General features: G+C 54.2%; 1 protein-coding gene across 1 annotated transcript in view; it reads left to right on the plus strand.

Annotated features, from left to right (window-relative positions):
* The window catches only part of LOC140396129 (V-type proton ATPase 116 kDa subunit a 4-like), a 204,280-nt gene that overhangs the window by 141,040 nt on the left and 47,747 nt on the right, over positions 1-15,493 (plus strand). The window contains exons 12-15 of the mRNA XM_072484282.1: positions 3,438-3,577; positions 4,636-4,793; positions 6,988-7,081; positions 8,284-8,402. Coding sequence (XP_072340383.1) covers positions 3,438-3,577; positions 4,636-4,793; positions 6,988-7,081; positions 8,284-8,402 — 511 coding nt within the window. The remainder of the gene's footprint in view (positions 1-3,437; positions 3,578-4,635; positions 4,794-6,987; positions 7,082-8,283; positions 8,403-15,493) is intronic.

The raw sequence follows: 15,493 nt of genomic DNA on the forward strand, positions 1-15,493 counted from the left end.
CCTGCCCCTCGCGCCCTCTCTCTGCCTGCCCCTCGCGCCCTCTCTCTGCCTGCCCCTCGCGCCCTCTCTCTGCCTGCCCCTCGCGCCCTCTCTCTGCCTGCCCCTCGCGCCCTCTCTCTGCCTGCCCCTCGCGCCCTCTCTCTGCCTGCCCCTCGCGCCCTCTCTCTGCCTGCCCCTCGCGCCCTCTCTCTGCCTGCCCCTCGCGCCCTCTCTCTGCCTGCCCCTCGCGCCCTCTCTCTGCCTGCCCCTCGCGCCCTCTCTCTGCCTGCCCCTCGCGCCCTCTCTCTCTCTCCCTGCCCCTCGCGCCCTCTCTCTCTCTCCCTTCCCCTCGCGCTCTCTCTCTCTCTCCCTGCCTGCCCCTCGCGCCCTCTCTCCTCCTGCCCCTCGCGCCCTCTCTCCGCCTCCCCTCGCGCCCTCTCTCCGCCTCCCCTCGCGCCCTCTCTCCGCCTCCCCTCGCGCCCTCTCTCCGCCTGCCCTCGCGCCCTCTCTCCGCCTGCCCCTCGCGCCCTCTCTCCGCCTGCCCCTCGCGCCCTCTCTCTGCCTGCCCCTAGCGCCCTCGCTCTGCCTGCCCCTCGCGCCCTCCCTCTGCCTGCCCCTCGCGCCCTCTCTCTGCCTGCCCCTCGCGCCCTCTCTCTGCCTGCCCCTCGCGCCCTCTCTCTGCCTGCCCCTCGCGCCCTCTCTCTGCCTGCCCCTCGCGCCCTCTCTCTGCCTGCCCCTCGCGCCCTCTCTCTGCCTGCCCCTCGCGCCCTCTCTCTGCCTGCCCCTCGCGCCCTCTCTCTGCCTGCCCCTCGCGCCCTCTCTCTCTCTCCCTGCCCCTCGCGCCCTCTCTCTCTCTCCCTGCCCCTCGCGCTCTCTCTCTCTCTCCCTGCCTGCCCCTCGCGCTCTCTCTCTGCCTGCCCCTCGCGCTCTCTCTCTGCCTGCCCCTCGCGCCCTCTCTCTGCCTGCCCCTCGCGCCCTCTCTCTGCCTGCCCCTCGCGCCCTCTCTCTGCCTGCCCCTCGCGCCCTCTCTCTGCCTGCCCCTCGCGCCCTCTCTCTGCCTGCCCCTCGCGCCCTCTCTCTGCCTGCCCCTCGCGCCCTCTCTCTGCCTGCCCCTCGCGCCCTCTCTCTCTCTGCCTGCCCCTCGCGCCCTCTCTCTGCCTGCCCCTCGCGCCCTCTCTCTGCCTGCCCCTCGCGCCCTCTCTCTGCCTGCCCCTCGCGCCCTCTCTCTGCCTGCCCCTCGCGCCCTCTCTCTCTCTCCCTGCCCCTCGCGCCCTCTCTCTCCCTGCCCCTCGCGCTCTCTCTCTCTCTCCCTGCCTGCCCCTCGCGCTCTCTCTCTGCCTGCCCCTCGCGCCCTCTCTCTGCCTGCCCCTCGCGCCCTCTCTCTGCCTGCCCCTCGCGCCCTCTCTCTGCCTGCCCCTCGCGCCCTCTCTCTGCCTGCCCCTCGCGCCCTCTCTCTGCCTGCCCCTCGCGCCCTCTCTCTGCCTGCCCCTCGCGCCCTCTCTCTGCCTGCCCCTCGCGCCCTCTCTCTGCCTGCCCCTCGCGCCCTCTCTCTGCCTGCCCCTCGCGCCCTCTGTCTGCCTGCCCCTCGCGCCCTCTGTCTGCCTGCCCCTCGCGCCCCCTCTCTGCCTGCCCCTCGCGCCCCCTCTCTGCCTGCCCCTCGCGCCCCCTCTCTGCCTGCCCCTCGCGCCCTCTCTCTGCCTGCCCCTCGCGCCCTCTCTCTGCCTGCCCCTCGCGCCCTCTCTCTGCCTGCCCCTCGCGCCCTCTCTCTGCCTGCCCCTCGCGCCCTCTCTCTGCCTGCCCCTCGCGCCCTCTCTCTGCCTGCCCCTCGCGCCCTCTCTCTGCCTGCCCCTCGCGCCCTCTCTCTGCCTGCCCCTCGCGCCCTCTCTCTGCCTGCCCCTCGCGCCCTCTCTCTGCCTGCCCCTCGCGCCCTCTCTCTGATTGCCCCTCGCGCCCTCTCTCTGATTGCCCCTCGCGCCCCCTCTCCGATTGCCCCTCGCGCCCCCTGTCCGATTGCCCCTCGCGCCCTCTGTCCGATTGCCCCTCGCGCCCTCTGTCCGATTGCCCCTCGCGCCCTCTGTCCGATTGCCCCTCGCGCCCTCTGTCTGATTGCCCCTCGCGCCCTCTGTCTGATTGCCCCTCGCGCCCTCTGTCTGATTGCCCCTCGCGCCCTCTGTCTGATTGCCCCTCGCGCCCTCTGTCTGATTGCCCCTCGCGCCCTCTGTCTGATTGCCCCTCGCGCCCTCTGTCTGATTGCCCCTCGCGCCCTCTGTCTGATTGCCCCTCGCGCCCTCTGTCTGATTGCCCCTCGCGCCCTCTGTCTGATTGCCCCTCGCGCCCTCTGTCTGATTGCCCCTCGCGCCCTCTGTCTGATTGCCCCTCGCGCCCTCTGTCTGATTGCCCCTCGCGCCCTCTGTCTGATTGCCCCTCGCGCCCTCTGTCTGATTGCCCCTCGCGCCCGCTCTCTGATTGCCCCTCGCGCCCTCTGTCTGATTGCCCCTCGCGCCCTCTGTCTGATTGCCCCTCGCGCCCTCTGTCTGATTGCCCCTCGCGCCCTCTGTCTGCCCGCCCCTCGCGCCCTCTGTCTGATTGCCCCTCGCGCCCTCTGTCTGCCTGCCCCTCGCGCCCTCTGTCTGCCTGCCCCTCGCGCCCTCTGTCTGCCTGCCCCTCGCGCCCTCTCTCTGCCTGCCCCTCGCGCCCTCTCTCTGCCTGCCCCTCGCGCCCTCTCTCTGCCTGCCCCTCGCGCCCTCTCTCTGCCTGCCCCTCGCGCCCTCTCTCTGCCTGCCCCTCGCGCCCTCTCTCTGCCTGCCCCTCGCGCCCTCTCTCTGCCTGCCCCTCGCGCCCTCTCTCTGCCTGCCCCTCGCGCCCTCTCTCTGCCTGCCCCTCGCGCCCTCTCTCTGCCTGCCCCTCGCGCCCTCTCTCTGCCTGCCCCTCGCGCCCTCTCTCTGCCTGCCCCTCGCGCCCTCTCTCTGCCTGCCCCTCGCGCCCTCTCTCTGCCTGCCCCTCGCGCCCTCTCTCTGCCTGCCCCTCGCGCCCTCTCTCTGCCTGCCCCTCGCGCCCTCTCTCTGCCTGCCCCTCGCGCCCTCTCGCCCTTGTCACGTTCTGTAGACTGGCCGATGTGAATGATGCACTACAGAACATCCAGTTTGAATAATTTATTATGAAACAACGGCGTGGGGCAGCACCGGTGGCACAGTGGTTAGCACTGCTGCCTCAATGCACCGGCGTCCCAGGTTTGATCCCCGCGCTGAGTCACTGTCCCTGTGGAGTTTGCACATTCTCCCCGTGCCTGCTTGGCTCTCACCCCCACAACCCAAAGATGTGCAGGGTAGGTGGATTGGCCACGCTAAAATTGCCCCTTCTCTCAGTCTAAACATTCTAAATGTACTAACCTTCTCAGTATAATCCCATGTGCCACAGTTTGAGAGAAGTCAAACCATTCTATATTTTATTTTTTCCAGCTCCCTATACTATCATCACCTTCCCATTTCTATTTGCCGTAATGTTTGGCGACTGTGGGCATGGAGCAGTTCTTTTGGGCTTTGCCCTCATCATGATCATTAATGAGAAAGCATTTGGTGCCCAGAAAGGTGGCAATGAGGTGGGTGAAGATTTTGAAAAGATTGCCGTGTACTTTTAGCAAGAAGCAGAAATGTCATTAGCCTGAGTTCAGGGTGAAAATCTGGCTACTATTGGTGAGGTACCAATAGCCCGAGGGTTGTACCTGACCCTTTGTGCAGGTGATTCTGGATATAAGGTGCATGATCCCCCCCCCCCACTTCTCTGTACAGGTTTTCTTAAGTCACACCTCCGGCTGAGAGCAGGTAACTGAGCGGGGACTGTGTCCCATTACGTCCTTGTGCCTGTTGCAAGGCCATGAGGGAAGGGTGAGGTTGATGCATCACGACAGCAATAGTTGAATGTCCATTCCTAACCCCATTGTGTTGCATGGTGGTGCCATTGTCCATTGCCGCTATATGCTTCATGATGGAGGGGATGACACCATTCTTTGGATAGTATTGGTGACGCTACCAACTACATTTAAAATGTGCTTGAATTTAACTTGTGACATGACGCTCGTACAGGGAAATGTGTGGATCGTTTCAGCCCCTCGAGCCTGATCCGCCATTTTGTTACAGAATGGATGACGATATACCCAACGTGGATCGATATCCCTTAATACTGTTATCTCGTTTAAAAATCTATCAATCTCCATCTAAGTTTCAATTGAGCAAGGAGACTTTTAAGGGAGAGCATTTCAGATTTCCGCAATCCTTTTTTGTGAATGTTTCTCGGCACTAGATGTTTTGGCTCTAATTTTAAGATTCTGCTCCACAGCCTCCAACACACCAGAGGTGGTAATTTCTCTACTGGCCCGATTGAACCCTAATTTAAACAACCCGATTTAAAACGTTCCTCAATCTTCTCCGATCAGGAGAATGCAATCCAAGTCTGTGTGAGACAACCTAATTTAAACCCTGGTATCTCTATTTTGATGATCCACGGGCTTTGTTTTCCGTTCATTGGAGCTTCACAATTCTGGAATGATCCACAGCAACTGTGGCTAGATGGAGCAATGAAGTTGGTAGAAGGTTAGATCTGTGCCGGTCTTATTGCACTGGGGACGTAGCCTAAAACTGCTTGTTGCCCCAAATTCAGATCTGGATCACCTTCTTCAGTGGACGCTACCTCATCCTGTTGATGGGCATATTTTCCATTTACACTGGATTCATCTACAATGATTGCTTTTCAAAATCCTTCAACATATTTGGATCCTCGTGGCATGTCCGGGCAATGTTTCACAATGGAAGTTGGAAGTAAGTCTTGCAACCAACCCCAGGTGATAAAAGATCTGTTGGTCTATAATACTTGCCCAAAACGCTAACTGTGTGAGATCAGATGCAAACAGCGACACGTGATGTACGGGTCACTTTTCCAAGTAACATAGGATTTTCTCAGTGTAATTTGAGTATAAGACTGGTGAAAATATTTTTTTTGCCATTTCTTCAAGGTCCCTGTGGATATCCCGCGAAATATAATTGGGAGAAATACCAAGGAAATGTAATTCCTTTGTTCTTCATTAGCGATATTCAAATGCTGAGCTTGATTTCTGAAGAAGTTTGTAGGGATGAAACTCTTTAAAAGCAGTTGGTGATCAACCATGTCCTGCAAATTTGAAACTCTTAACTAAACCTTTCGGTTTAACAAAAACAGAAAATACTGGACACTCAGCAGGTCTGACATCATCTGTGGACTCCGCTTTGACAAAGAGTCATGCAGATTCGAAACATTAGCTCCCCTCTCTCTCCACAGATTCTGTCAGACCTGCTGCACTTGTCCAGCATTTTCTGTTTTTGTTTCAGATTCCAGCATCCGCAGTAATTTGCTTTTATCTTTCAGTATAACCATTGACCTTTCCTATCCCAAGTTAAGAACAGAAAATGTTCAGAAGAGTTGACTCTCGTCCAACAATCTTCTAGTTGATGTCACCAGTCTGGTCTCTCCATTGCTACATCGAGTGTAACCACTGGTGCAGGACTACTCCCTTCAGTGGTCTGTTTATATCTGACCATTTATGGATTGGCACTGTGGTTGCCTGCTTCTCTATTTAACAAGGCTTGAGAGGACTCGGAACCATATAATCCTGTCAGTTCCATAGCAGAGACTTCCTAGAGCACAAATAGTTTCTCCACGTGTTCTCGTCTCGATGGTACAGAACTATGGTCCACAGGCATTGAGAGCTCTCTGTAACCTCAGCCAAGTGACCAGCCTCCTGGATTAGCTTGGGCAATAAGAGTGAGATTTAAAATCAATCAAATCCCACCCATCTGCACAGAGTTAAAATTGGACCCTTGAGTTGGGAGGCTATTTGACTATAGAGGGCTATTGGAATGCACACCCAACCTTCTCCATATATTCCCATTTTCCAGGTGGGGAGTAATTGTGCGCAGAATCCCTACCTACATTTATTTTCATTACCCCCGTCTCAGGGTTGTCAAGGGCAACTGTGACCTCATAACTCAGCGCAGACTCATCTATCAGAAGCGACCGATTCATTTGGGGAGCCCCTTGTTTTAAAAATCCTAACCATGCCCCCACGGTCTGTGATTTTATTTTCTCCCACGGCAGAAGGCCCCAGTTCCCTAATCCCGTTCTGATAAACCAAGGACCTTAAACTCGGGGCCCCAATGCCTAAAATATAATGTTCTACATCCATGTGTTTAAATTCCTCCCACCCTATTTACTTCCTCCTGCCCTTTCATCCAGTCCAAGCAATCCATTCCCCATGCCCTTTCCCCGTTGTACATTCATCTCTTTCCCCCCCCTCCCCCATGCACTTTATCCACCGTTTATAACTGTGCCTTCGGAGCCTCGGCCCCACACTCTGGTATACCTTTCTTAAACTCTCTGTCTCTACCTCTCTACGGGTGAAATTTACCAGCTGTTCACGCCAGCGGTATATTCTAGACCCACCGGCGCACAGGCTTCCTGGCGATGGGGAGTGCAGTCAATGGGAAATCATGTTTTCAAGGGCGGGACCAGAAAATTCCGTGCTGGCCGAGTCACTGCCCATGTGGAGTTTGTACATTTTCCCCATGTCTGCTTGGGTCTCACCCCCACAACCCAAAGTCGTGCAGGCTAGGTGGATTGGCTAGACTAAATTGCCCATTAATTGGAAAAAAAAGAATTGGGTACTCTTTTAAAAAAATAAAAATAAAAATAAAATAAAAAATAATGCAAGTGTCGGAATTTGCCTTTGGCTCATTTCACAATATCTCCTTGGGCTCTACGGCCACTTTTCAGAGCGTGCCAATGTGAGACATCTTGGTGTTGTTTTTACATGAAAGGTACTGTACAAATAATGGCATCAATCGGTGGCTCTCTGTTGGACTCTTTCCAAGATTTTGATATCCTTCTGCTATATTTGCCAGTGTTTGTTTGTTTTTGACTGTCACTGACAGAAAATGTGATAACTCCAAATCTCCTTTTGTTTCACTCTGTTATGTGCAGCAAGCATGTTATTGAAAACAATCTGTTACTACAGTTAGATCCTGCTGTGCCAGGAGTTTTCTCTGGGAATCCATATCCATTTGGCATTGATCCGGTGAGGAATATTACATTATCTACTCTGCACATTCCAACATAGATCATGGGATGGGTCTGCTGCACCGCTCCGAGTGTTTTATCTTCTCTGTTTCTCTGTTAGCCAAATGAGCAAATTACCAGCATCAGGACTTTGGTCAGAACTGATGTACATGGGCCTTTGCAACACGTTTGACGGTCGGTTTGAACCAAAACATTTGAAGCCCACGATTGGGCTAATGATCAGCCCCTAACTGGCTAAGGGACAGTATATTGGGCAGCACGGTAGCACTGTGGATAGCACAATTGCTTCACAGCTCCAGGGTCCCAGGTTTGATTCCGGCTTGGGTCACTGTCTGTGCGGAGTCTGCACATCCTCCCCGTGTGTGCGTGGGTTTCCTCCGGGTGCTCTGGTTTCCTCCCACAGTCCAAAGATGTGCAGGTTAGGTGGATTGGCCACGATAAATTGCCCTTAGTGTCCAAAATTGCCCTTAGTGTTGGGTGGGGTTACTGGGTTATGGGGATAGGGTGGAGGTGTTTACCTTGGGTAGGGTGCTCTTTCCAAGAGCCGATGCAGACTCGATGGGCCGAATGGCCTCCTTCTGCACTGTAAATTCTATGATAATCTATGATAGGACTTAATCAAATGGTCATCGTCAAAGATTGCACGCATATGTTAAAATCACAGAGAAAGGAACTTAATGCGGGAATGCTTGAGAGTTTGCACGATAACATCACTGATCATTTGTACCTTCAAATTGTACTGGGGAGTCAGGGGTCTAGTGGTAATGTCACTGGATTTGTAATCCAGAGGCCCAGGCGAGCACATTCAAATCTCACCATGGCAGCTGGTTTAAGTTAAATTAATAAGTATGGAATATAAATCTAGCCTCGGTATGAGACAATGACAACTATCGTCATTTGTCATTAAAACCCATCTGCTTCAGTATTGGATTGGATTTGTGTATTGTCACGTGTACCGAGGTACAGTGAAAAGGGAAAGAAACATGCTGTCCTTCTATGCTTTGGCCTACACCTGATGCCAGACCCGTATCAATGTGCTTATCTTTTAAATGGTCTCTGAAATAGCCGAATAAGTCATTTGGTTCAAGGGCAATTAGGGATGGGCCTGGTCAGTGATGCCAACATCCTACGAAAGAATGAGGAAAAAGAACTTGTCTTCACCCCAACAGCTCCTAATAAATATTGTTTGTTAATCCAAAGATTTGGAACATAGCTTCAAACAAGCTAACCTTCCTCAACTCCTACAAGATGAAGATGTCAGTCATCCTCGGTATCACACAGATGATCTTTGGTGTCGTTCTCAGTATTTTCAATCACATGTAAGTACAAGAGATTATTTCTCGGCCTGCTCACGTAGACCGGTATTTGCCGAACGTCGTTCATGAACTCCGGACGTCCCAAAACAAAACTTGCGAACCAGTGAAGTCGTTTTGAGGTGTAATCACTTGGAGGGAAACACGGCAGCGAATTAGCACATGGCGTGGCCCTGAAAACAGCAGTGAGATAAAACTACGTCTGTTTTGGTGATGTTGGTCGAAGTATACATTTTTGGTAGAACATTGGGACAATTGCCCCACCCCACCACACACACACACTTTCTGATACACTGTAATGTCACTTGCCTATGAGAGAGGCAGACAAATTCAAAGTTTAATGCTTGATCTTGAAAGTGGCACCCTCTGACAGAACAGCACCCCCTCAATGTCAGCTTGGATTTTGTGCCCAGGCTTCTGGAGCTGGGCTTGAACTTTTGACCCTCTGGGTGAGAGTGGGCTACCCACTGAGCCAATGGCACCAAGTGAAGCTTGGTGTGTTGGGTACTCTGCTACACAGACGAACCAACACGGTTACGAATGGTACAACTCAGTTTTATTGCTAATATTTATTTACAGTGATAAACTGGTTACTGAGGTTCGATCATAACCCTAGAATCTGTGGACCTATTCCTAATACTATCTTGTAGTGGCACTCAGCACGTGGTGGATGTCTGAGTGGCTTGCTATGAGCTCTGTGCCCTGATCTGTCGCCTGCTCGAGTGCCCAGGAAGTGTCGTGTTCCCTGTTTTGTACTGTGTATGCTCTTGCCTGTGATTGGCTGTGGTGTTGCGTGCGTGTTGATTGGTCCGTTGATCTGTCCATCAGTATGTATGTGCTATGATGTTTACCTGAATATCATGACAAAGCTGACTACTCTGCTGTTCCAATGGACTCCCGCAGTAAGTGCGGGGATACATCCCGGAAATGTGCTGCAACCGTCTTGGTTATTCTCATCAGGAGTAAAGACTCCTCCCCCAGCTTTTAAGGCTTGAGCCTGCAGAAAAGAAGAAGGGAAAGGGTGGCACAGTGGTGCCTTGTAGCGCCAAGGACAATTCTGACCTTGGCGGGCTGTCTGTGTGGAGTTTACATGTTCTCCCCGTGTCTGCGTGGAAACTCCAGTTTCCTCCCACAGTCCAAAGATGTGCAGCTTAGGTGGGGTGACAGGGATAGGGTGGGGAAGTGGGCCTAGGTAGGGTGCACTTTCACAGGGTTGGTGCAGACGTGATGTGCCGAATGGCCCCCTTCTGCATAATGATTCTACATGGAGGTGTCCCTCCACATGGTAAAGGAACTAAGGGGAGAAGAAAAAAAAATTCTGTGGCGAGGCAGACACTATCAGCATTTCAGGCAGTGTGGGGTTGGTATGAATTTGGGTTGAACCAGTAGTGGCACTGGCAGAAATAGAGAGTACAACTGAAATGCCCTCTCACTAACCCCATTGTGGTAGTATCAGGTATTGCAGTACCCGAGAGGCTGTAGACCATTGGGTAAACCTAGGAGTTTACCATTGGCTGTTCGGTATGTGGCTCCGCCCTGACAGGCGGGGTATAAGAACAGGTGCCATCCCAGCAGCCATCATTCTGTACCGAAGCTGCTGGGGAACAGATCTAGTCTATTAGAGCCTTCAGTTATGTTACTACCTTGTCTTTGAGTTTAATTGATCGTGCATCAATTTAATAGACTACTCTTGAGCTGAAAGAATGGATCTCCGAATCAAGCCGGAGTGTCTACAACTCAGCCCCACGCGGAGAACTCGGCTGCGATATTTAAGAACTGGCTGGCGTGTTTTAAAGGCTACCTCGAGACGGCCGGAGGCACCCCCTCAGGAGAACAGAAACTGCATCTCCTGCACTCGAGAGTAAGCCCTGGAATCTTCTTCATCGAGGAGGCGGAGGACTATGATGATGCGATCGAACTGTTAAAGGGACATTATATACGCCCTGTAAACCAGGCCTACGCACGTCACCTGCTTGCAACTAGGTGGCAAAGCCCCGGGGAATCACTGGAGGACTTCTACCGTGCGGTACTGGTGCTGGGCAGAAACTGTGGCTGCCCGCAAGTTTCGGGCAGCGAGCACACGGAACTTCTAATCCGGGATGCCTTCGTAGCAGGTATGAGCTCTTCAGAGATCCGCCAAAGACTTTTAGAAAAGGACACCCTGGGACTGAGAGAAGCACGGGCCCTGGCAGGGTCCATGGATGTTGCCTCCAGAAATGCGCAGTCCTATGTGCCTGACCGCGCAGAGGCCCCCTGGGCCGCGTGGCATGCCGCAGCGGCAGCCCCACTGACCTTCCCCGTGTCCCCGCAGGCCTGCGCTGTAAGACTGCCCGCTAACTCCGTTGGGCCCCGTTGTTTCTTCTGCGGGCAGGCGAAGCACCCCCGCCAGCGCTGCCCTGCCCGCACCTCCACCTGCAAAGGGTGTGGCAAGAAGGGCCATTTTGTGGGGGTCTGCCAAACACGAGCAGTGGCCGCGGTCTCCAACGACTCCGGACCGCCGCGGCAACCTTCCCTTCGGGCCCCAGGCGGTCAGCACTCACCGCCACCCACCTATCCTAGGGCCACGCCCGACCCACGGCCATCTTTCCCCTCGGACGCCACGCTAGACGCCGCCATTTTGTCCATCGCCGCCATTTTGTCCGTCCCCGACCACCATGTGCGATCCATGGGAGACGCCATCTTGGATGGGGCCCCAGGCCCACAGCGCAGCCGACTACATGCTGCCCGATCACAACCCACAACTGCTCCATCTGGCCTCGGTGACGCTGGACCAAAATCGACCTCGGACACTCGCAACAGCAATGACGACGAGCTTCATCAACGGCCACGAGACGTCCTGCCTGATCGACTCTGGGAGCACGGAGAGCTTTATACACCCCGACACTGTAAGGCGATGTTAACTTGTTACCCACCCTGTAAACCAAAGAATCTCCCTGGCCTCCGGGTCACACTCAGTGGAGATGAAGTGGTTCTGCCTAGCAAACTTCACTGTCCAAGGCAGGAAATTCAACAATTTCCGCCTTTATGTCCTGCCGCACGTCTGCGTGGCTACACTCCTGGGGTTGGACTTCCAATGTAACTTGCAAAGCCTCACCTTTAAATTCGGCGGCCCTATAGCACCCTTTACTGTCTGCGGCCTCGCGACCCTTAAGGTTGACCCGCCTTCCCTGTTTGCGAACCTCACCCTGGATTACAAACCCGTCGCCACCAGGAGCAGACGGTACAGTGCCCAGGACCGGACCTTCATCAGGTCAGAGGTCCAAAGGCTACTGAGGGAAGGGGTCATTGAAGCTCGCAACAGTCCCTGGAGAGCTCAAGTAGTGGTGGTGAAGACCGGGGAGAAACATAGGATGGTCATTGACTACAGTCAGACCATCAGCAGGTTTACGCAGCTGGATGCGTACCCTCTCCCCCGCATATCCGACCTGGTGAACAGGATCGCGCAATACAAGATCTTCTCCACGGTGGATCTCAAGTCCGCCTACCATCAGCTACCCCTCCGCACTAGTGACTGCAAGTACACTGCCTTCGGAGCAGATGGGCGGCTCTACCAATTTTTAAGGGTTCCCTTTGGTGTCACTAATGGGGTCTCGGTCTTCCAACGCGAGATGGGCCGAATGGTTGACCGGTACGGCTTGCGCGCAACGTTCCCATATCTTGATAACGTCACCATCTGCGGCGAAAATCCTTAACTTAAAGTACAATAAGGATAAATGCGTCTTTAGCACCGACCATCTAGCCATTCTCGGCTACGTAGTGCGAAATGGAGTTATAGGCCCCGACCCTGAACGCATGCGTCCCCTTATGGAGTTCCCCCTCACTCACTGCTCCAAGGCCCTGAAGCGCTGCCTCGGATTTTTCAGTTATTGCGCACAGTGGGTCCCCAACTACGCAGACAAAGCCCGACCCCTAATCCAGTCCACAACCTTCCCCCTGTCGACGGAGGCCCGCCAGGCCTTCTGCCGCATCAAAGCAGACATTGCAAAGGCCACGATGCGCCCCATCGACGAGTCCCTCCCCTTCCAGGTCGAGAGCGATGCGTCCGACGTAGCTCTGGCCTCCACCCTCAACCAAGCAGGCAGACCCGTGGCCTTCTTCTCCCGTACCCTCTATGCTTCAGAAATTCGCCATTCCTCGGTCGAAAAAGAGGCACAAGCCATAGTAGAAGCTGTGCAACATTGGAGGCATTACCTGGCTGGCAGGAGATTCACTCTCCTCCCTGACCAACGGTCGGTGGCGTTCATGTTTGATAATGCACAGCGGGGCAAGATAAAGAACGACAAGATTTTACGGTGGAGGATAGAACTCTCCACCTACAACTACGAGATCTTGTATCGTCCCGGGAAGCTAAACGAGCCTCCTGATGCCCTGTCCTGCGGCACATGTGCCACCGCACAAGTAGACCGCCTCCAAGCCCTCCACGAGGGCCTCTGCCACCCGGGGGTCACTCACTTTTTCCACTTTATTGAGACCCGCAACCTACCCTACTCCATCGAGGAGGCCAGGACAGCCACCAGGGACTGCCAAATCTGCGCGGAGTGCAAACCGCACTTCTACCGGCCAGAGAGAGCGCACCTGATAAAGGCTTCCCGTCCCTTTGAGCGCCTCAGCATGGACTTCAAAGGCCCCCTCCCCTCCACCGACCGCAACACGTAATTCCTGAACGCGATTGACGAGTACTCCCGGTTCCCATTCGCCATCCCCTGCCCCGACATGACCGCAACCACCGTCATCAAGGCCCTCCAGGGTATCTTTACACTGTTCGGATTCCCCGCGTACATACGCAGTGATAGGGGGTCCTCCTTTATGAGCGACGAACTGCGTCAATTCCTGCTCAGCAAGGGCATCACCTCAAGCAGGACGACCAGTTACAACCCCCGGGGAAACGGGCAGGTAGAGAGGGAGAACGGAACGATCTGGAAGACCGTTCTACTGGCCCTACGGTCCAGGACTCTCCCCGTCTCCCGCTGGCAAGAAGTCTTTCCGGAGGCCCTCCACGCCATCCGGTCGCTGCTCTGTACAACTACCAATCAGACACCTCCTGAACGTCTCCTTGTCTTCCCCAGGAAGTCCTCCTCCGGGACCTCGCTCCCAACCTGGCTAGCGACACCCAGACCCATCCTGCTTCGGAAGCACGTGCGGGTGCACAAGTCGGACCCTTTGGTCGAGAGGGTCCACCTGCTGCATGCTAACCCCCCAGTACGTCTACGTGGCGTTCCTTGACGGCCGGCAAGATACGGTCTCCCTACAAGACCTGGCGCCCGCCGGAACCCCACGTGCACCCGAACCATTACCCCCCCCCCAGCACCTCACTGGGGGGGGTCGGTCCTCCCGCCACTCCTACCTAGGCCGTGAACGTCAACCGTTTGCCCCAACAGCACCGTCTAGGGGTGACGAAGCTGCCATGGAGGACGAAGCCACGCTCCCGGAGTCGCAGACGCCCGGACCCCCACCAGAATCACCACAGAAGCTCAGACAATCCAGGAGGATGACCAGGCCACCCGACTGACTGATTGCTACACTGTAACTGTAAATGAACACTGACTGTATATATCTTCCACCCTTGTAAATATTCACGGTACCTCCATATCTGATCATACCATGTTAAATGCGATTGTAACCACTTGCCACCACCCCCACCGGACTCTCTTTTAACAGGGGGTGAATGTGGTAGTATCAGGTATTGCAGTACCCGAGAGGCTGTAGACCATTGGGTAAACCTAGAACATTAGAACATAAGAACTAGGAACAGGAGTAGGCCACCTGGCCCCTCGAGCCTGCTCCGCCATTTAATGAGATCATGGCTGATCTTTGTGGACTCAGCTCCACTCTCCGGCCCGTACACCATATTCCCGAATCCCTTTATTCTTTAGAAAGGTATCTATCATTTTCTTAAAAACGTTTAAAGAAGGAGCCTGAACTGCCCCACTGGGCAAGGAATTCCAAAGATTCACAACCCTTTGGGTGAAGAAGTTCCTCCTAAACTCGGTCTTAAATCTACTTCTCCTTATTTTGAGGCTATGCCCCCTAGTTCTGCTTTCCCCGACCAGTGGAAACAACCTACCCGCATCTATCCTATCTATTCCCTTCATAATTTTATATGTCTCAATAAGATCCCCCCGCATCCTTCTAAACTCCAATGAGTACAGTCCCAGTTTACACAACCTCTCGTCATAATCTAATCCCCTCAACTCTGGGATCAACCTAGTGAATCTCCTCTGCACTCCCTCAGTGCCAATATGCCCTTTCTCAGGTAAGGAGATCAAAACTGAACACAATACTCCAGATGTGGTCTCACCAACACCCTATACAATTGCAGCATAACCTCCCTAGTCTTGAACTCCATCCCTCTAGCAATGAAAGACAAAACTCGATTAGCCTTCTTAATCACCTGTTGCACCTGCACACCAACTTTTTGCGACTCGTGCACCAGCACACCCAGGTCCCTCTGCACAGCAGCATGTTTTAACATCTTACCGTTTAAATAATAATCCATTCTGCTGTTATTCCTCCCAAAATGGATAGCCTCACACTTGGCAACATTGAATTCCATCTGCCAGACCCTAGCCCATTCACCTAACCTATCCAAATCCTTCTGCAGACTTCCGGTATCCTCTGCACTTTTTGCTTTACCACTCATCTTAATGTCGTCTGCAAACTTTGACACATTGCACTTGGTCCCCAACTCCAAATCATCTATGTAAATTGTGAACAACTGCGGGCCCAACACTGATCCTTGAGGGACCCCACTAGTTACAGGTTGCCAACCAGAGAAACACCCATTTATCCCCACTCTCTGCTTTCTGTTAGTTAACCAATCCTCTGTCCATGCTACCACTTTACCCTCAATGCCATGCATCTTTAGTTTATGCAGGAGCCTTTTGTGTGGCACCTTGTCAAAAGCCTTCTGGAAATCCAGATATACCACATCCATTGGCTCCCCGTTATCTACTGCACTGGTAACGTCCTCAAAGAATTCTACCAAATTAGTCAGACAAGACCTACCCTTTGTGAACCCATGCTGCGTCTGCCCAATGGGACAATTTCCCTCCAGGTGCCCCACTATTTCCTCCTTAATGATAGATTCCAGCATTTTC

The sequence above is a fragment of the Scyliorhinus torazame genome, chromosome 19, assembly GCF_047496885.1.
Source record: "Scyliorhinus torazame isolate Kashiwa2021f chromosome 19, sScyTor2.1, whole genome shotgun sequence".
Classification (NCBI taxonomy): Eukaryota; Metazoa; Chordata; class Chondrichthyes; order Carcharhiniformes; family Scyliorhinidae; genus Scyliorhinus; species Scyliorhinus torazame.